The 22,729-nt window shown below is 41.1% G+C and overlaps 1 protein-coding gene across 1 annotated transcript in view; it reads right to left on the minus strand.

Annotated features, from left to right (window-relative positions):
* Positions 1-6,759: 6,759 nt before the first annotated feature.
* Positions 6,760-22,729, minus strand: part of TPH2 (tryptophan hydroxylase 2) — a 51,270-nt gene continuing 35,300 nt past the window's right edge. Inside the window, exons 9-11 of the mRNA XM_063324010.1 lie at positions 15,437-15,532; positions 7,288-7,421; positions 6,760-7,199 (exon numbers count right to left, since the gene is read on the minus strand). Coding sequence (XP_063180080.1) covers positions 7,025-7,199; positions 7,288-7,421; positions 15,437-15,532 — 405 coding nt within the window. The 3' untranslated portion in view covers positions 6,760-7,024. The remainder of the gene's footprint in view (positions 7,200-7,287; positions 7,422-15,436; positions 15,533-22,729) is intronic.

Genomic DNA, 22,729 nt, shown 5'->3' on the forward strand with positions numbered 1-22,729 from the left:
TTGAGAGATGGCATATCAAAACTGAATTCACACGAACCCCATGTCGTTTGTACGCCAGATTTTGCGCTGATATTGGGATGAGAAAAATCAATACTTGCCTTCAGGTGCCACACGGTTGCCCATGCCCTTTCCTTGTGTTTGGGAGTCTGGGGGAGCTGTTAACATTTTTAACAGTCCCCAAGTGCTAGGCTTCCTAAGCAAGCTATTTAAAGGAATTCTGCCTCCGAAATGGGGCAAGGAAGATTGTATTGGTATAACTGGGGGCCACGACTATCCCGGAGGGCTTCACTCCAGCAGGGAGGCTGGGCTCACCGTCCCACGTGTGCTACCACACTGTGCTCATCCTCAAACCTGCACGAGGCCACACGCCTCTGCACGGCAACGTCCGTGCAGAAAGAAAAGAAAAGAGTTGAAAGGAGAGCTACGAAATAAAATTCTGGGCATTTTGCAACCTCCCTTCGCTACCTTTCCTGCCTGTATGACAGCGTCTGTTAATTGATCCCGCTGCACAGACACCCACAAAGCCTGAGGAGTTGCTTTGGAAAAGCAAGTCACAGGAGACAAACAGTGGTCATCTGGGGCCACAGGAGCAGGTAGGAGTGGGAGCACTTCTCTGGCACTCGGGTGGCTTCGTAACTCCTGCCCCCCTCAATTTGCGTGGGCCAAGAATCTTCCCTTGGATGCATGAGCTGTGCTGACCGACACTGGGAGGAAGCAATGACCCCTCTGAAAAGATCAGACCTCGTTGCCTCTGCATCTTCCGCACACTGCATTTTTATTCGGGAGATAACGTTGCAAAAAAGGCTTTTAAAAAACACCTATAAATGAGATAAGGAATGGGACTCGCGTGCCCGACTTATGGCTTTTGCTCTTGCTCCAGCAGACACAGATCTATCACAGAAAACACTGGCTGGATTGAGACCCCAAGGCAAAATGTCGCCTTTCAGTTCAGCAACTATGACATCTCCTTTGAGCTACTTCTAATTGAACTGACGGGTACTGGCTCTAAAATACCTCTTGGAACATTTGCTGGTTTTGCAGGAGTTGAGATTTTGACTCCCCAGTTCGGATCTGACGTGAAACACCTGCTTTTTCATGACTTTACCTGCAAGTGATCTATCAGAAACAATCATTAAAAGGGAATTCAACCAAACTGATCCTCCAGACAAATTCTGCTCGAGTGGCAAATCCGCTGTGTGCATAACCTTAAACTCATTTACCATTAACTGGCCTTATCCACATCTCCGAGGTCGGCAATCCACGCCAGGGAGGGATGGTGAGGGAGGGTAGCATTGCAGGTGTACCCACCAGTTGTCAAGCCCTGGGCAATGACGGCATCACATCTACAGCATTACTCTACTTCCACGTAAAGCAGCAAGACTGGGCAGGGAGTTTGATGGCAACAGGAAAAGCTTGAGGCAGAAAGTGCTAAGAACATCAACCATTCCATAATTAACACACCTCCCTATAATCCTTACAGAAAAATAAAACAGTAACACATTTCAAAAGGTTTTTTTGCAAAAGAAAGAGAAAACAAACCTGATTTAATAGGAAATAAGAGTTATTTTATTTGTGCAGTGCAAACCTCAAATCACCCACTTTGTCTCCTGTGGGGAAGCTGTTTGGCTCTGGCGTGCTTTATTGCCGCCCTCTTATCAGAACTGTATCCACACCGGAGCTCCCGCAGAAGCCGGTGATGTAGGCGTATTTGGGTCGTGTTTGAGGCCACGTGCCAGTTCAACACGGACCAAAATCTACCTCCTGCTGCTTTGCAAAGTCAACTTTTTTCCTCCGAAGGTGGAGTGTGGCAACAGCAGTTGCTTCTCCATTATTTTTCCTGTACATTTGAAATTTCTGACTACATTAAAAAAATGTCCACCTGAATATCCATCACCCGCTTGCATTTAAAAATATGCAACTATGTAACCCATTTCACACTTATTCTACCTGAATAGTCCACTCCAGGCCAAGTCCCAAGAAGATGCCAGCACTTACTTTTAGTCTTAACATCTAATCTGTTGGCAAAGAGATAAGAATTCTTCCTGTAAGCTGTTTTGGGCCTTTTTAAACTAAATATGGTTGCTGCAAAATGCTTTGTATAGGTATCACTGAATTCAGATTATTTTGTGTTTATTACGTTTTCTCTATGACCAGATATAAGATGAAACAACAGAGGTTTCATGGAGTATTTCAACCGAGGAGGACATTATTTAGCCTCCAAGCTCAGTTAAGTTACAGAAAAATGCCAATAAGGATGCCAAGGACATCTCTACAGCCTTCAGTACGTCAACTAGAGGGACTCATTACTAATAAATATTTGGTTGTATAACCAGAATCTCTCTCTTACCTCCATGTGTCAAAGACACTCTGAAGCCCGGGAGAGGAACCTGTCCCTGTTGTCCTGTTCATCACTGAGAAGGCAAGAATTTGTCTGTGAAACATCTCCAGAGTTGGAGTGATTGATACCATGGAGCACAGCCTTTATGTAACAGTACCAGAATTACTCCCTTTGCAAATTATTTGGAAATACAATAATGGTTCCTCCTGAGATAGAAGGGAAGCTGCCATGTTTCTAAAAAGGCATAGACTGCCCCGCTGAAACAAGAAGAGAAGTTTCCAGGTTGGGGTGGAAACTTGATTTCCAGAATGGAAGAGCATTGCACTGATCCTTACCTGGCCCTTAATGTGACACCGGGCTGAGCAGCAGGTATGGTCCCCAAGTTCCGTGGCTAGCTACATCAGGGGCCTGAACCAAAGCTCCCTTCTGGACTACACCAGGGGGTTTCTTTCCCATGGAAACCAGGGGAGTTAGGGAGAACGGGCTGCTCCGTGCCCAGATTTCACTGAGACACAAGGCTGATGGAGCACTCGGGCTCAGGAGCTTGGAAGAGCTTCAGGTTCCCCAGATTGTTCAAGGGAGCAGAGCCTTCCTGACAGCCCAAATGCAGGCACAGATAGGATGAAATATGCATTTCTATTTTGTTTAGAAAGTTGAGCAGCTTTAAACCTTGTTTACAAAAAGGACAAACGTTGGTTGTTCACTATCAGTCTTCTGCCTCTGGGTAGCTGTAACTAGCAGGTAACTCGCAGGCAGAGCTCTCTCAAATGGCCTATGAACTTGAAATAGAGCACCACAGTCAGCATTTAAGGCTACACTCCAACTATGGATCCTATTCATTCCCTAAGGGAAGATGGAAAGATCTACCCTTTAGGGTTAGTCAAAGAGTGAAGGAGGGGGCAGAGGTGCAGGTGACACACAAACGGTCCGCAGTGGTGGCTGTTGACCATTACAGCTTTCGTGAGCCGGCTGGAGCTCTTTCATGGAGGGGCTGGAACCTTTTCCAGGCAGTCGCTGTAAGGGACTTCAAGATGTCATGCAGCCTCTCCCCTGGTCTCAAGAGGGGACGGACTGTGCTAACATCATTCCTGAGGGACAGCAGCCTAAGCTGTTCTCTTAAAAAATGATGGAGGCTCTGCTGTCTGCCCAGGCAATCTGCCCCCAACATTTCCCTGTTACATAACTTAATGCTCCTTTCCTGCAATTTAAGTCCATTAGTTCTCGAGGCTGGAGAAGTTTGTGCCTTCCATTTTGCAGCTATTTCTCTGTGTTTGAAAAAGGTTATCTCATCTCCCCTCGGTCTCCTCTGCTCCAAACGAAGCAATCCCAGCTTCCCAGTTCATCACACAGAAGCCAGGCTGCTGCTGGCTGGTGATAGCTTTCAGTAAGTGCTGACTGGGCTGGATTCCTACCAGCAGCCTGTAGGTGAAAGCCTTCAGCAGCTTTAGCTCTCTGAGCCAGGCTGTCCTTTCAAAGATGGGAAAACTTCATCTGTAATCCATTACGGCACATCGGTAAATATACATTACAGTACAGTACACTTCTGGAATTTTCCCCATCACATTAGGATATCATAACAAGAAGAAAGGAAAAGACATCTTATTTCGTGAAAGCGCACTGAAGGGCTAAACTTAAAACAGGCTCCTAAACAGGTCTCAAAGAGTAGAGAGGGAAAATGCAACATATTGTGTTAACACCTTCCCCACTCCATCCTCTCTACCGAACAAATGAAATGAAATGCATGAACCATGTCTTGGTTTGCAAATGAAACTTGGTATTTGTATTTGCTGCAATGTCTCAGAGTGTTGTTTTTCATTTGAGACTGTGCATGGTAGTAAACACTGCAATGCTTTACATTCATTAAGCTCGGGCCCATTTACTCGGGCCACATTACAGACAGGCAAAGCAAGTGCATATATCTCAGACCCATAAAGCATCAGTTCAGAATTACACAGGAAATAAATGAGCCTAAGCCAGAAGTCCAATTTCCAGAGTCCAGCTCACTAAAGCTAAACAACCACCTTAGATAAATATGGCCTATTTTAAATGAAACGTTAGTGCAATTTGATAACTGTCAATAATTCCCTCATTATGCCTAAATGAGCTTGTCATCCAAGGAGATTGCTGCACGGCTGATCTTAATTTGCTAATAAAAACCACTCAGAAGAATTTCAGCTAAACAGGGACTATTTGATTCATAAAAGTGCAATAGTGCACTTTTTAAAGCATGCCTTCCCAGTCCTGGCTCCTCACTGGCTGAAGCCGCGAGCCAGTTTGCTCTGCAGCCTGTAAAAAGGCAGCTTTGCTATATAAGAACAATGAGCAATTGTCTCTCTAAATCACTATTATTCCTTAGCCCATTATATTTAATTTATTTTTAATCATGTTGTATAATAGAAATAAAATCATTGGATTAAGCATATATCTAGCAGCAGGAGCCCATTATCCTTTGACAATGTTCTGTTTCATTGACATTATATCTTCATTGTAGACAGTTTCCGTGCCATCATTAGTCCTAAAATGATTATTGGATTTCAAGGGTTTCTCCCTAATCCATAATAAGATTTACTTGCTAACAGCACAAAACAAAACAAAGATATGCTTCTATTGTTTTACTACCGTGGAATTCTTATTTTAAGCTATTCAGAAATCGTCAAGAATAAATCCAGATATTATAAGTATTTAAAGTTTTCCTGCCTAATTCTGATTCAAGGGAAAGCCTCAGTAACTTTGTAAGCTTTGGATCTTTGTTACTCGTTGTGGCTTTATTTTACTTAAGCAAGCAGAAATACTTTGTCAGCTCTCGAATTCAGTAAGATCTCCTATTACGCACACAATGATTTTTTCAGACCAGTTAAAGCAAATCTCACTACAGTCCATTTTCACTGGGACGGGCTACGAGAGGTTCCTCAGATTCCATGCCAAAGTTGCCAGCGATTCCTCTGTGACAAGTGCTAGCTCACAGACTCAGCACTAATACCAGGAAGCTAAAAAGCTCCTCCGGCATGCTGATCCCCATGGGATAATTCAGCAGCTCTTCATTTCTACCAACAGCAGTCACAGTTAAATCTAAAACTAGATTTTTTCCACACCCTATTAACAGCAGCATTAGAATGCAGCAGGGATCATCCAGAGAAAAGAGTGTTTTCTGTTATCTCATAGTTATCTTTGAGGAGGTGGCAGATTTCCCTGTGAAAATTATCCTTATAGATTGCCTCTTATTTAAGGATACGCTGGTACTATCAAGTGGTGCTCTTTTTATGCTGAAATTGCTAGCAACGCTTAAGAGTATCTGCATGACTCTTCCAGCTGGGAGAGCAGCTTCAATAGATACCTACTTCCCATATATGTAGACAAGCTATGACACTTTCACCCATACTGACATGATCTGCATAAGCCACGTGGTGTCCATTAAGAAGGGTCCATACAATATAGTCAACTCTCCACTATCTTGGCTAATAGGAGAATAGAATAACCCAGATAAAGGAAAGACATGCATAATTATTGCTTCCAGATAAGAGCCGGCTCAAATATTTCTGCACTGTGCTCCCCAGACAGAGCTTGTACTTCTGTCAGAGCTTTCTAACTTAAGAGTTTATTAACTCAGGTATTACCTGCATCCATCTGGTACAAGCTACGCAGCCTGGGTGTCTCTATGATTTAATCACCCCACACGTAATTTACTAACTGATAATCGTCTTGGCTATAATTAAATAACAGCTTCCATATTCACCCTTTTCTAGGCACTGATACTGATACAGTGCAGACCCAGTCGAGCATGGCCATGTCAAGGTTGAATGTGGCATAATAAGGAAAGGCAAATTATGCATGAAATGCAAGAGGAGAACGTTCAAAAGACAAGGTAACGCGGAAGGCACACGATGATGTAGAAGGGCTTTATATTCACATCTAACAACCTAGAATTAACACAAGCCCTTCCTCTCTTATTCCCAGATCGCCCTCGCAGAGGAAGTGTCCTCAGGACTGTCACAAGTAACACATGCATGAACTAGAACTACCTTTCTGCATGAATTGTCAGAGGGTTTTTTTTATTATGGTGTTGCCATTACTCAGCCACGTTGAACATTTCTCAGTTGTGTGTTCTCATAATTTGTAATCTCCACAGACCTTTTAGTACCGATATACAGCCTTCCTGATCTCAGCATTAGTATATAAATTGTACTGTTCAGTCACAAGAGACACTCAGTTCCGTTACAGATATATGGGCAAAACATTGTCTTCACCACTATAGAAAGAAATACAGATTCTCTTACAAAGAAAATGAAAATGTTGCAAATAACTTTCTGGATTCTTATGGGAGGAAAGGGATTATAAAGAAATAGACTCAGACTTCACGAAATCAGCAACACCATTTCTTATACATGGAAGTGAATCATCTTGTGGAAACCAAACCATTGCTAGGCAAGTTTTTAATGGTGCACTTGTATATGCCATTGTGTTGAGGAATTGATGATTATATTCTGCCACATTCCATGTTGCATTTACAAATCAGCATTGCCTTGGTTTGTCAGCACATTACAATTAGACAGAGCTACACAATGATGCAAGCCACGGGCCAAGCTGTAAGGGGAAAATGGATGGGTTTGAGAAGTTAGCCGTATCGTGGGATGTTACTAGACCGGCTACAGAAAAAGCAGCTGACAGCAAATCATAGTGCCACACATATCAAATCCCTAAATATCTGTTCATTTTGCTTAAAGCATCACATACAGTGTTTAGATCACTGCGGAGGTCTTGAACAACGTTTTCTATGCTCCTGGTATCCTTCAGAATCTCAATGCTTTGCGTATATGGATTGAAATACACAGAGAAGGGACGATTGATTGATTTGGCGAAGTCCCTGAAAGAAAAAAGAAAATTAACAACTCTTTTTTTTCAACCGCTAAAGATGAGAAAATTAGATTTTTGGGTCAAGGGATATAATTTACCTCATCTTTTCTTTAGCTTCTTCAAAACTTTCTGAAACAAAGTAAGCTTCCTGGAAAGTAGTGATAAGGCATTCTTGCAGACAGGTTGTCTTTGGATCGAATGTTTTCACATTGGCTTTGTCAGAGAGAGCATGCTGCAAAACACACCATGGAATCTGTTAAACCATACTTTGATACTGCTGTGTATCTATGCAACTGCTCATATATACAGCTTTTATATTGCTGTTCTCTATGTTTCCCATTAGTTGGTAGCCTCTCTTGTTTTACATACAGTGATTTTTCAGTGTGAATAGAATAAATCATTTATTACTTTAAAAAGCTCTTTTTATAAGAATAATTCTCTATAATAACTCAACATATAGGCGTACAGACTTAAATCTTCAGCTGGAAACGGGAAAGTCATCAAATCAACATTCCTGAAAAATTATCTGTACAACTACAAATATGTATGTCCCCAAAATTTCACTTAACTGGCAGAATTGATCATCGTCTTGCTGGGTGCATTGAGTCTGACCAAATCATTCATATAATCTGTGCTTTACATTTTCAGGCCAAAATCATATGCTATTTTCCTGACAGTGAGTTTAAGAGTGAAACAGTATCTCTGAAAATCCATTAAATAATGTCTACTTATTGCGTGCTCATGAAATGCATTACCCTTCTGCCGTGTATACCTGAGCAATAACGCTCCTTATAGCACTGCAAGGAAAAAATAACTAAATAAACAGACATAGATAAGTACAGAGCAGACACCGTGCAAATGAGGCATCAAATGCTGCTACCCAGAGAAGAGATTCCTGATTAGCTTTCCTCTTTACATGACTGGCACAAGCCACCACAAAGGACACAGAGGTTTCAAAACTGAAAACCAGGTACTCAGACATTTTCCAACACAACCTTTTTCTAGCTCCTCTTTCCACTTGAATACTTGCGTTGTCTTTTGGACCTACCTTAACTTTTAGAGCACACATATTTTCATTCTCAGTGCTCTGTTCAAAAGTACGAGGAAGGAGAGCATTTTTAGGTCAGCTTTCAACCTTTAGTTCCCCAATATCTATCCATAGTGAAGATGGGCATGTAAAGTATAGAGAAATGACAGGGAGGGAGCAGATCCCTGAGGTCCAAAGGTGCTTCTTACTTCTTTACTTTCTTTCTGCAGGGACATTCTTTATAGCCGAGTAAGGTATTAACCTTAAGGTATTCATCACACCTTTTATCTGAGCTTTTGCTTATGCTCATTCCTAAATCCCTGTGAAAGGCTCTGAAAATATCACACTAGCTCTCAACCTGCAGTCTCCAAATAACAGGACATAAAACTGGAACAAGAACCTCTTCCTCCCACCTTCTCTCTCTCCAAAAATAAATACATGAAAAATTAATGCATGGAATCTTAAAATGTCAGGGAATTAACTTTCCTTAGTACATGTATCTTTTCCTTTTCACATGGTTTGCTGTTTCTAGCCAGCCACCAGTTAAACAGCTCTGAAAACAAAAATAAAAAATGCTCTGTCTTAACCAGCATCCTCTTCTAAATGGACTGCAGGAACAGGCTCGCCTTATTTGGCCCCTGTCTATATCCCTGTTGTCACTTTCTCCTTGCAGAGCCATGATGTGGTTGAGTGCCTGTAAATTTAGCCATTTACCTCCTTCTATCAAAATTAATTTGTTTTTCTTGACTGGGAATTATAATAGGCTCCCTGGGAGGTTAACTATAGACAAAACATCGCCTCTTAAGGTGCCTTTGTACTTCCAGGTGAGACTTGATGCCTCAAACGTCTAAAGCACAAAGATTTAAAACTCTGAGTGGATTGAGTGAAGCCCTGGGCAGGGAATCAAGAGAGCGACACGGGGCATATTTTCTTAGGATCTGAATCAGTAGGTGACCACTTCTGGCTCAGAAATTCTTTCCTGTACTGTGACAGCTTCAACAGAAAGAGTGACAGTGTTGTCCCCTCCCCTTCTCTTCTCCTCCACTCACTAACGGCTTCTGCTGGGCCAGGCCTACTCCTTGGGATTAAAGCCATCAGAGGCAAGAAGGGATTCAGCCAGCAGCTCCTACATTGTGAACAGCTGCTCTAACTGCTGAGCCCTCATTTTATAAAAGGAGCGAGTTTAAAGAGAAGCAAAAGCTAATCTTTATCACAGTGGATGTCCTCTGAAAAAGCCTTTCTGGTTATTCTCCTCAGATTATCTATGTTTATCTATCATTTCAGATTCCTACTTTCTGGGATACCAGCTTAGTTTATCCACGATCAGAGCTGCTGCTGCTGCTGCTTCTCAAAGCAACTCAGCAGAGACTGGGATGCGCAGACACCAGGAAACACGCAACCTGGAAGTAGAGGGTAAAGAATTCAGCCATGCCTTCAAAGTTAAGTGACAGCTGATCAGTTATTCTTAGGATTGCAGTTTGAGAATTAAATGCCTAATTTCTGATGAATTCCCACAGACACCTATCTCCCTTCTAGGATATGGTCTTTTGTCTCTTGGATCAAGTAGGCATTGTCATGGCTACCAAAGCAATGGGAAACATCTTTGCAAAGCTGGATGTTGTTTTCAAATTCTGCAGCCTGGCATCCATAACATCTACTATTGAGTTGATACGCTGACACCAGCAACGCCACAGATCAGCAACTGAACTGAGCCTGCAGACAAACATTCAGACAGACCACAAACTGTCTCATGTGAACTAGGATGGTCAGGACACCGACTCAAAGCCAAACTAGAGTTTTTTTCAGAAACATTACAGTGCTCTAAAATGTTGGTCCTTGGCACTCTCAACACTATGAAGTACAGAATCTCAACAAAAAACTTTGTCTGGTAAGTCCAAAAGCTTTCAAACTCAAGCCTGTTTTTTTTTGTTTTTTGGTTTTGTTGTGTTTTTTTTAATTAATACTATTCACTTATGTTTTGGTTGGACATTCAGTTCTTCAGTAAACTCAAATGAGTAAGTATCCAATATGGATTTCTCCATTAGAAATCTCTTCAGTTACCCACCTCCAATGAGATGTCAAGGTTAACAGCCACATGGAAAATTGCTCTTGGGCAAATAGAGTATCTTACCGTCTTGTGGATTTGTGATAACTGTCTCTAACGGCCCATTCATACAAATTGTACTGCTTATGCTAATACAGCTATTGGTGATTCTCCTTCAGCTTAAGCAACAATAGCTTGGAGTGAAACTTCTCAATGAATCGTCACTGATTCTCAGGAAAAGCAGCAGTACCAGACAGCTGGACTGCTTAAGAATTAGGCAACTACCCATACTGGAAATAAGCATAACACTAATGAAACGCCTCCACTCCCTGCTATATCAAAGGATAAGAGAGTGACAGAGGTACCTAACCACAGGTCTCTAGGTGCTAGGATGTCTGATGCATCTGTACAGGGATGGAAGATATAATGCAGGACCTAAAGAAGATTTACAAATTTCTGGAGTGGCAGCTGGAGAGCTGGTCAGATATAATGGGTCATCGAATCACAGAATCATAGAATAGTTTGGATTGGAAGGGACCTTTAAAGGTCATCTAGTCCAACCCCCCTGCAACAAGCAGGGACATCTTCAACTAGATCAGGTTGCTCAGAGCACCATCCAACAAGACCTTGAATGTTTCCAGGGATGAGGCATTTACCACCTCTCTGGACAACCTGTTCCAGTGTTTCACAACCCTCATTGTAAAAATTTCTTCATTTATCTAGTCTAAATCTACCCTCTTTTAGTTTAAAACCATTACCCCTTGTCCTATCGCAACAGGCCCCGCTAAAAAGTTTGTCCCCATCTGTCTGGTAAGCACCCTTTAAGTACTGAAAGGCCACAATAAGGTCTTCCTGGAGCCTTCTCTTCTCCAGACTGAATAATCCTAACTCTCTCAGCCTGTCTTCATAGGAGAGGTGCTCCATCCCTCTGATCATTTTTGTGGGCCTCTTCTAGAACCGCTCCAACAGTTCCATGTCTTTCCTGTGCTCAGGGCCTCAGAGTTGGACGCAGTACTCCAGGTGGGGTCTCACCAGAGTGGAGCAGAGAGGCAGAATCACCTCACTCAACCTGCTGGCCACGCTTCTCTTGATGCAGTCCAGGGTACGGTTGGCCTTCTGGGCTGCGAGCACGCGTTGCCAGCTCATGTCCAGCTTTTCATCCACCAGTATCCCCAAGTCCTTCTCAGCAGAGCTGTTTTCAATCCCTTCATCCCCCAGCCTGTATTGATACTGGGGGTTGTCCCAACTCGGATGCAGGACCCTGTTTCTTGGCCTTATTGAACCTCATGAGGTTCACACAGGCCCACCTCTTGAGCTTGTCCAGGTCCCTCTGAATAGCATCCCGTCCCTCAGGTGTGTCAAGCATACCACTCAGCTTGGTGTCGTCCACAAACTTGCTGAGGATGCTTCTCAGATGGCACCAGGCATTTACACTGAGCAATCATTTCCTAAGTGACCACTATCACTGACACATGAAAAAAGAGCTTGGTCTTGTAATTTCTCCTTTGAGTATAAAAAATGGAGTATAATAACACAACTTGTAGCTTTTCAGTTTCACAAAAAAAAAAAAAAAAACCCCAAAAAGCAAAATCTTCAGCAAGCAAGGGGAAAACTTCAGATGAGCTATAAATACTGCATTGTACAGGAGGGCAGAATAAGAACACAGGTGAGAAGCTGCCTGCGTGCCAGTACTTATTTTATAGCCTTGCTATTCTGTGGGACAATAGAGTCTTGGAAAACCTGCTCTTAAATGTTTTTCTGCTTATCTTTAACAGAGGACACTTTCAGATTTGCGACCCTATTTTACCAGAAATTTGTAATGTTATCAGTATAATTTTGTCTATGGGAAAAGACTCTCTATTTAAAAAAAAAAGGACTAAAATGAGCATCAGGGATCCAGGAGTTGTTTTCTATCCTCTTCATAAAACAGAACCAAAACTTGTATTTGAATCTTTTTGTTTATAAAGGCTAACGTTGCCTCTACTTAACACAAACTATCATTACAACAAAACATGACTGAATATTGTATTTGACTTAAAAACTCTATACAGAAAGATTTGTAGTCTACCTCTGTTATATATAGAAGCCTATCACAGGGATATAAGACTTGATCTACAGCCAACTGAAGTTGATAGAAGACTCCTTTAATGAAAGAGTTCAAGAGAGCATCATAGAAAGTAAATGGATTAAAGTTTCCGAGGACATTTGGACTGCCTTTTAGAAATAGTTTTAATAATTGAAATGTACATTATTTCTGCCTGATCTCTAAGCCCCAAATATATACTGTGTAATAGCATTAGCTAGAGTTAACCTGACTATATTAGGCAGAACATTTTATAACTACTTACTGTATTACTCGTTTCCCCCCAGGCTTCATTTTCAATCTTCTCTTTCTCCTTATTTTGTTGTGCTTTTAATTTTTTTTTGGCTTGATGCTTCCATAGCATGTACATCAGGAGTTTCATTTTTCAGAATCCAAAATTCAAAGTCTAAATACTGAGTGGGGAAAAAACACTTGAAGGGAATCCTATATCGATAGGCTGGTGCCCACATTTCTCTAGCTTTTAGAGCTCTTTTTCGCTAAAGCCATTGACCAGATTTGCAGAGTGGAGCACTGTAACATAGAAATAGGGATGACTGAACAAGCCATTCACTCATCTGAAAGGCCCAAATACTGCTGTCCACTTCCACTCTGCAAATAGTGCGACTCATTTATTCCCATAAATTTCTAGAAATTATACATTAAATTGGCCACCATTTTGTTTTCTGTGAACAATGTTGCGTTGGAAAGAGAGCTGATAGGGAAGGGCAGCTGGAGAAAGGGTTTTCTTCTTGCTGACAAAAGCACGTTAATATCAAATGCCTGTAAAGTCAAGGTAAAATAACCAACATTGAAACAAGATCTCCCTTTCTAGTGATAAGGGTAACTAAGCATTTGAACTTCTTCACAGCAGAGACTATAAGCCCACAATAGCTGCTGTCTTAAGAATAGCAGTAGTTATTTCTGAAAGGACTTCTTCACTCTGACTCCTATGAGAAGTATGGGGGTTGCACACACGAGGGTCAGACTTCATGGCCATGCAATCTGAGTCTCCTATTCATCCCCACTCACCACAGAAATAGCCGGTATTGTTCTCTTAATATTCAGAGCAATTGCTGCCATCCATTAGGATGTCAGTTACAATCAGGATATTGATATCATCAGGATCTCACTACAGTCTATTATATTACCATTACCTTTCAGACACCTTCAGATCAAGGAAGAAATTTTCTCTCCCAATAGGTGCTAAGAGATAAAGGTGGAGGTAAGGGAGGTTGCTTTCCCAGGAAACGTCAGATACTGGCAATGGCTTGATGCAAGGCACCAATGTCATGGGTGCCCAGACATTCTCCTTCCTAAGCACCTGCGTGATGTACCTTGTTGACAAGAAGCACAGTCACTGCCAGGTTTCTGGTCTAAAAAGAGCTTCTCCCATGGTCAAATTAGCAGAAAACTTAGGGTTTTTGCATTTTTTTTCCTTACTTTTACCTCTTTTCTACCCTGGAGCACAGTCCCACCAAGACTTTCTGGACATTTTTCACCTTATCTGTTCCTTCATGGATACTATCGCTATTTGTGGTACGGTGCTGTTCTGTGCCTGCAGCACACAAGTGCTTAGTCTCTCAATAACTGAAATGTCTAACTTAAGTCCCTATGCTTGGTATATGCAAGATCTGGTGAAATTTAATAGCTTATGATACACAAGAGGTCAAACCAGATGATCTAATAGTCTCTTCTGGCTTCACATCTATGAAATATATATGTAGTGTAATAGAAAAGTGTACAATATTATTGATTTATGGCAAAATTATTATGAAATATGGCCATACCTTTGAAGCAGATCAATATAGTTCATTAATGTGCACATTATTTAATTTTTACTGTTGCTTTTCAAAAGGATTATTCTTGGCATTTATACTCTGAGATTACTGCTGAGTGAAGAACACCGATTTGGCATCACAAACGTGTGGTAACAAAATATGCACCCTTGACAAGAATAATGTGTTTGTTTATGACAATGATGGCAGAAGATGTATTATGTTTTTGACTGTTCATTTCCTCACTTTTATGCCCTTAGGTTTTGTAAATGATGCGACAGGTATTTTCAGGGTCATCACCTAATGACCATAACTGTTAGTTCAAATAAAAGGCCTGATTCTCTGCAGAAACCTGCACAGAGTTTGGGGCTCAGCACTGAATGTCGTTGGACCAGAGGAAAACAAGTGGGACACGTCCATCCCTTTGCATTTAACCTCTTTTTGCACTGTGGGTACAAAATATTGCCAGTCTGATACAGAATGCTTCTGTGACTGAAGTACGCACTGAACTTAGAGCAACTGTAATGCGATCAAAGAAAAAATACTGGAGAAATTAATTTTATTCAACCTTTTTTCTATTAATGAAAGAATAGCAATTTGACTAACGAGCTTCCCCACGAACACTCTCAGCTACAGGTGAAACAAACAGCAAAAAGACTGAGATGCTTCTTTTAAACTGCCAGGTAGCTCACAGAAAGCCAGCCCAGGAGGGTGGGAAGACATTTAAACACAAATAAACAGCAGATATATTGCAAAACAGTTTGTAAATACTACTCTATATAAGCTTCCTAAAACCAAATGTTTACCTAAAAAGCTGCCAGGAGTTCATTTGGGTCCCAGAACATGGTACTCTTCCCTCTCCTTCCCCTTCCCTCCCATCTTACCAACAGAGACATGTATTATGTCCCAAAATACTACACTTGCGACAAAATACCTTTTGCTTGTTCCTATGTTTTCTAGGCATAAAAAGAGGCAATAAATGATCCACTACAACTACTCACATCACGCAAGGTGAAACACTTTCACCTTTGTAAGAATAGGGCTCTAGGTACTGTCACATAGGCATGTACTTCAAGTCCAGCATTCAAACAGAAATAAGTTTTGTAATTTATAGTTGCTTCATTACTTCAGTCCTTACAAATCCATTTCACGCTTCAAGTGCCAGCTGATATTTCAAACACAGATTTTAAGTCAATATCACATTTTTAAAGTAAGCTTTTTATCTTGAGAACTTTAACTGTTATTTGCAAGTTATTTGCATCCAACTATTACTTTGTTAAGATTAAAAGAAAGTTGATTCTGCTTTAAGGGCACATACCTTTAATTCGCCAATAGAAGACAGAAGTCCTGCCCCATAAGCACGTAGCTGTCCTTCTTGCTTGCAAAGGCCAAATTCAATCGTAAAAAAATAGCACTGTAAAATACAGAGATATACAGATACATACAGTGTAGTTGCAAACAGGCACTTCAGCCATTACAGTTGGTACCATATTCACTTGATAGCCCCACTTCTTCAGAATTTCATGTCTTTAATATAAATTCAGATAAAGCATGTTATTACTGCTAAGTACTTTAAATGTCATGTTCTGTAGTAAGGGAGATTTGCACAAAAATGTCAGATTCTGCTTTTTTCTGGGTACCCAAGCAGTTCGCAGGAATGGCCAGTTAGGAACAGACAAGCAAGTTCATTTAGATATCAAAGGCACCAATAGTAATCTGCAGAGATTTTTTGAACTTTCTGAAATATATGAAGTGCCTTAAAATAAAATCCTACAAGGCAGTTGGTCTGCCTGTCTAGGAACCTCTGAAAATGCCTGAGATCTAGTTCAGAGCACTCAGCGGTAAGATCAAGCTGATGCCATTTTAAAGACTGGCACGTATTTAAGTGCTGTCTTGAGTTAGAATGAACTTACTTATATGTACGTGCTTAAGAGCCTTCTTGAGCCAAGGCCTTAGTCTTCACTAGATTTTACTCTGTCATAAATGAAGAACCAATACGCCACTTGGTTTCTTAAATTACAGAAAGAAAACTACAGTCAGTCAAATGCGTTCACTTGACCAGTCCATTACAGTTGTTCTTTAGATCTACATTCAATCAAGTAACACATCTGAGCTGTAAAACTGATGAGAAGCTGTGAAAGGGATGTGCTAAATCAGCGTAACAGTACTATATCTAACTTTGCCGCATCCACCCAACAAAGTGATATGTTCGGAAGACCGTAAGAAGTACAGATAGCCAGCCCACTGTACATGCAAAAGAAGACAGTCACTTCTGCTCCTACGGTACTGAGTTTTAGTCTGGTTTTGTTATGACACATCAAGATTGCTTTTTGATGTTCGTTCGAACACATGAGATTAAGTTAGTAACTATGTCCACATATGAAGGTTTTAAGAAGTTGATTTCTAACTTATACAAAAATACTGCATACAGATACATGCACACATACCTATATACGTGTGTGTGTTTATTACATTATGTGCCAATTTCAGTTTTTGTTCAAAGAGACATAACTCCACTGAACCTAACAGATTTACAGGTCTTTGCAGAAAATATTAATTTAGGATAAGAAACAACCCAGTATTTGGTACTAAACCTTAAGTTTTTCTGAATAACTTGAGAAAGGATCCTAACACAATGGGGGGGGGTTTGCCCATTTCCTCCTTAAAACCCCCACTCTTCCAGGCTGAGTATCATACTAAATGCAAAAGAGCAAAAATTAACAGCTCTCTCAAGTTCAACAAATGTTTAGAAATTGAGAAATGATTCATTTCTCTGCCTCTCATAAAAGTTCCTGTAGAGCTAGTGATTCATGCAGCATGGCACTATGTAGAAGGGTGTAATAAAAAAGAATAAAAACATGAGCCCTCTGTCTGATCCAAACCTGCTAAGTCAGCTGGGAAGAAGGAAAGGTTGTAGTGACTTCAAATGTCTTGAATCAGATTCCACCGCAGCAGTCAAAGGCACAGATAACCACAAGAGGAGGTGAAATCACAACATCATCAAACAAAAAAAATCAAAGTTCCACCTCTGGCTTTGCCATTGAGTTGAATAAGCCAAGTTAGCATACATTTTTTCATTAGATGCAACGAGGTGATGTCACCACTTAAGAGGAAGGCTAAAACAACCAGTTTCCAAATGAGACATCTCAGGAACAGTCAGATGCACAAAATGACAAAGGCATCACTGCAGGAGCGATGAGTGAAGCTGAGAGACCTACCACCAAGAAGAGTACAAACTTAGCTTCCCTGCCTAAATATTTTGCCAGAAAAACCTTCAGGAGGCTACAGTCCTGGTTCTGTCCCTGCTGCCACTGCCAGCAACGAACCACTCAGCTTCACACTTAAATCCACTAACAGCTTTTAATTCCCCCCCTCCCCCTCAGCTCTCTTAAAAGAACCCATACTGTAGTGGTTCTTAATGCCCTTGAACACAAACATCCCAACAGAGACACAGCAGGACTGGGCTCCTGAAAAAACACAGTGATCTCAGTCACTTTCATTCTTAAAACCAACGACGACTAAAAAGGGGGGGGTCTGGTGTTTGCCTGTTATAGATCTGTAAGAGCAGCTATGACTCTGCCCCCATATGTGGGACACCTTTACTGTAGACCTTCCTCAGGCTGAGGAGGACCAAACCGATGTCATGCTGCTTCCAGGAGAATGCCCACTCGGCAATCTATAAGGCCAGTGGAGGGAGGGAAAAGTAACGCTCTCCACTTCCCTGAGGACGTGCAGTCACAGGGAAGGAAGGGGCAGAAGGCTGAGAGCTGACACTGGCAGAGGAGAGAGCAATCCCCGCTGCCCAGAGGTAGGGTGTTCACAAGACAGAGGGAGACCTCGATTTCACTTCCTCCTTGATGGATAGACAGCACACACAGAGCGAGCTTTTTTTTCTTTTTACTTAAGTTGAAAATTTTTTATTATTATTATTATTATTATAAAAGGAAGCCATATTTATAAGCCAACACTTGCTGATGAGAGCCTATCTTCAGTATTGATAAGACTTGCACTCTCAGTATAATGAACTCAAATAAAATGCATACAAAATGACCAGATGATAAAATACGTCTGCCTACTACTAACCAGTGGCACTAAGCTATAGCAATAATAAAAGCCCTTCAAATTAAAAGCTGATTGTTTGATAAATTCACCATATGCAACAACTACAATTTCTGTACTTAAGAGAGCTCTCCTTAGCAAAGAAAATGAGATAGCTCACCCAATGCTGCCATCTTCAGATCATTATTCAGCAACACACGATTCCCCCCCCCCTCCCACTCACAGACAGACACGCAGAGGCAGCTCCATGCATTATGAGACTCTGCAGGCTTTGGCAACCCATGCTCTCAAGTCTACCAACATCGAGGCATACCGATAAGGAGGTTAAATATTAACTATATAGACACACTTTTTATAGACCAGACACATAAATACCTACTATATGTCTCTCTTTGTAGGGTAAACTACACTGACTGTGGTACTCTATATTATATACAGCATAACTGCACTGGAGTGGAAATGACTGAACAAAGAAATAGCTGTTGAGATAAATACATTTTTTAAATTCTCACCTGAAGGCTGATTATTTCGTTGTTGTTACACGTGGGCTGGTGAATGCAAGCGCAAATGGAGGCATGCAGGCTCTCGTGTTCTGATTTCAAATTTTGGACCTGCCTCTGGCATAGTCCCAGCCTGCGGTTCCTCTACAAGCTACAGCAATATCCTGTCATCTCCCTTTAGTTCCAGTTCCACCTCATCTTTGGGGTGAAGCGTGGCTTTGCTACAACCTATTCTAGGAAGTTGTTTTGAAATAGGAAAGGTCTCTTTCCATGTTGCATAAATTCTTGAAGAGCCTTCCACTAAAATGCCGCTCTGCTAGCCAAATCAGCAAAATAAAATGAAGAGTCAAAGGGCCAAATGAAGGATTTAAAATAATTTTTAAGCCAAGAGACATCGATATAATGATCAAGACTGTGCCAAAAGCACAAAACAGTGTACAATATGATCTTAATTTATTTCACTTATTTAACCAAAATATGGTATATATGAAATACAGTCATGCTCACAAAACACTGTCTACATGGGTTCAAAAATTATTAAATAGATCCATGAAAGAAAATCCTATTAAGGGCTATTAAATACTAATATAGCAGATCTCTTCCTTCAGAGTCCCTGAATCAAAAATCATTAGCAACTAAAGCAGTATACTGGGAAAATATCACCACCGTACGGCTTTAGACCTACACTGTCCTCCAGATGTCTGCCATTTGCCAGTGTCAGAGACAAGATACTGGGGCAGCTACTCTGGCCCAGTATATGTGCGATTGTAAGAGTCAGATCAGTTGTCCTACTATTGACAGGAAAGATCACGCCCCGGCAAACTCCAAGACTGGTCTCCATGGTAAACACAATGTCTGTTCTTTATGTTCGGGTCTATTCTTCAATACAGGTACTGTCCTGCATTATAAACTGGACTACCAAAAAGAGAAAGAAATAAATCAGTGACACCTATGAAAGCTAATAATAAAATAAAAAAAAGTCACTCAAGGGTGTTCAGAAATTTTCAAAGGCAGGAAGAAAGGTCTGATACGCTCAACTCTCCTCATCTGACCGGTTTCTAAGGCATTGAAAATTACTCCTCACAGCACATTTTCCATTTGGGAATCTCCCTCCTGGGACCCGTGCAAAGAGCTTGTACAGCGTGTTGGGTGCTAATGTCACAGAGTCAGTACTTCAAAACCTGACTTGTTCATAAAAAGGCCTTTCAAGCCATTCCACTTCGCTTAGTTTTCTTATGGTATAGCTTAGAGACTGGTATTTGTGTTCACTTGGCAATTTTCAGCATGATGTATAACATGAGATTTTATCTGTTCTCTAGAAGTACCTTGTAAAGATGTTGTCAGGATGAGTCCTGAGAACACCAACCATGTCAAGAGCTCATTCACTTGCACTCCCTGTCGCAAGGGGGAAGAAGGAAGGACTGAGTAACTGCATGACTGCAATACTAGCACGTGAGCAGGAATATTCACCACTACAGGAGCTTCTAATGGGATGGAGCGACAGCCCCAAGCTGACACACAGTACCACAAACAATCACTTTATATTTATATATAAAATTAGTTGCAATGAAGACAATACAACTACTAATGTGTGTAAATACTTGCAAGACCAGTGCCAAATAAATAACCTTAAGAAAACATCTTGACCTCTTTTCTACTGGATTTATTATTTCAAAGGATATTTGAATGGACCACTCTTAAAATTCAGATGTGTGTGATACGTTCGTAATCTGCAAAGATTAATTCCTTTTTCCTTAGAAGAGCAGGAAATCTTTGATATTTTAGCTCTAAAATTATTCACCTAGAGATTAGCGCTCTCATATAGTTGTAATTATCTTGTAAGAAGATAGTTATACACAACTGACTTTCAAAAATCCCGTTGTTAGAAATTAATCCTAAGAATTAATGAAGTAAAGGTGTGTTCTTTCCCCCTGTAAGAGTTGCTCAAGTTGCAAGCAAATATTGATTCAGAGGTGTCGTCAATTCCATTTGCGGTTTCTTTCTTCATTCAGAGCTGGCGCAAATAGATTTGTGAATAGTCGCTTATTTTTCAGTCTCAGAGATATCAATAGTCACCAAAAAAAAACCAGCTGGCATCTCACATTTGACTGAATTATTCAAAATTCACAGTCTGTTGAGTAGTATCAAGAATGCTCCGCTACAAGAAACAGACAGATGTAACACAGGTAACCCAGGCAACTAGCCAGTACAGCCCAATGTTGGAGTCCAAACATCAAGCAATCCCGGCTATTTGACAGCTATTCATGTGGGAACATTATTGAGTAGAAATGCAGGGAGACTTTTGAACAACAAATAAATCTCATGATGAGCTTGTGAATAGATCAAAAGCAGAAAAGAAGTAAAATTCAATGGCTAAGTCTTTCATTATAGATGATTTGCCTACCTCCAACAAAGGCAGTGACCCTATTCACAACCAACAGCATTTCTAAATAAGAAAACAAAGTTTAATTTTTCAGAGTTACCTCCTTGAAGTATTTTGTTTAGTCTGCCACTTTGAAATGTATTTAGGCTCACTGAAATGAGGCTTCCTTTGGGGATTTCAAAGCGTATATATTTAACAATATTCTCCTTCTCCCCCTCATCTGACTGCTTTGCATTCAGACCTTTCACTAAGGGTGAATGCCTGGAACAATCTCTTTATAAACAGAAGTTTGAGTAAATGTTGTGCCGCTCATTAGAGCACGCGGGGATAGACGCACACCAGCCTTCCCATTTCTGTTGACACTCACAGTACACAGTATCACTATATGCAAATTCCTCTAAGAGGCTCGACATGCTCAGAGAAAGCAGGCACTATAGTGAGCACAGTGGGGCTTAACCCCTTGTGAATAATTTGAAATTATATGTTTCTTTTTTCAGCAGTATCTGGAGAAAAACTCATAATGGCAATCAAAACTACCATCCTGAGCTTGTGAGGAAGCAGAAAACGTAGCTCAAGCAACACAACGCTACAGTGGTATCAGTAAGGATGTAACTCCGGAACTCCAACACTGGGGAGCACAGCCAAGACAAGACAACGCATATGGCAGTTGCCTACCTTGCAGATGCAATCCATAAGATCTAGAGGACATTCCTACCAACATCTTTGTGTCTCTTGAGAGAATGTGTCATTCTTCTGTCCATTCTCACAGGAAGGAGGCCCTCTTGCTACTCTAAAGAGTGGGCAGAGAGAATGGAGGATGAAGCACCTCTGGGATCTTTCTGCTGCTGCCACTCCAAAAGAAGTTATTTCCCACAGAGCTGGAGCCACTGAATCTCCCACTGCACATTTGAATTACTCCTAAATAATCTGAATTCAGTCTTGCTCTGCGCAAAGATGGTGTCTGTCCACCCCTCTCAGTTGAAAACCTTGGAGACCCCTGGAGCTGCAGGATCGGGAACCTCAACACTTAATCAGAAAATGTTTCTGTGTAAAAGGCCAGTGTTTCCTGGCAAGGCAGCAATTCCCCTCCACCAAAGCTAGTGCTCACAGAGATGATGTGAAAAATCACTCCCACAGAAGCACACTTGCCTCAACCTGCTCAGCTCTCACAGAAAGAACTCCTATTTTCTTCAACATAATTAACTAACAGTGCTGCAGGTTAATATGCAGCTGAGGAGATGAAACTATGAACTGCTGCTTAGATCATTCGTTAAACATAAGGCATCGAAGCCCCAGTGCTTTACCCTTCCTATTTACCCTTCCCTATCATTTGACTCTTATCTTGAACAACTTCTAAAACCTGGGGTTTTAAGGTTTATTAATTTCATACAGAATTATTAGAACAAATGATGTGCAATAATGAGCCATTCCCTTTCCACTTTATTTTACAACATGTAATGTGAATTCATGTTCAGCGGTCCCTGTGGTAGCCGAAGTATTTGCTCGTTTCTTTTGCAAGCTGTTGCTTCAAATTTCAGACATCTAGAGATTTCACACAGTTAATGTAAGAGGCACAGTCAGGTCTTCCGACATGTTAGCTGGGACTGTTTAACCACAGTCTTCAATCTGTGCTGCCTCATGTGACACACCTGATCTACCACGATCCTTC

This window comes from Chroicocephalus ridibundus, chromosome 1 (assembly GCF_963924245.1).
Source record: "Chroicocephalus ridibundus chromosome 1, bChrRid1.1, whole genome shotgun sequence".
In the NCBI taxonomy this organism is placed as follows: Eukaryota; Metazoa; Chordata; class Aves; order Charadriiformes; family Laridae; genus Chroicocephalus; species Chroicocephalus ridibundus.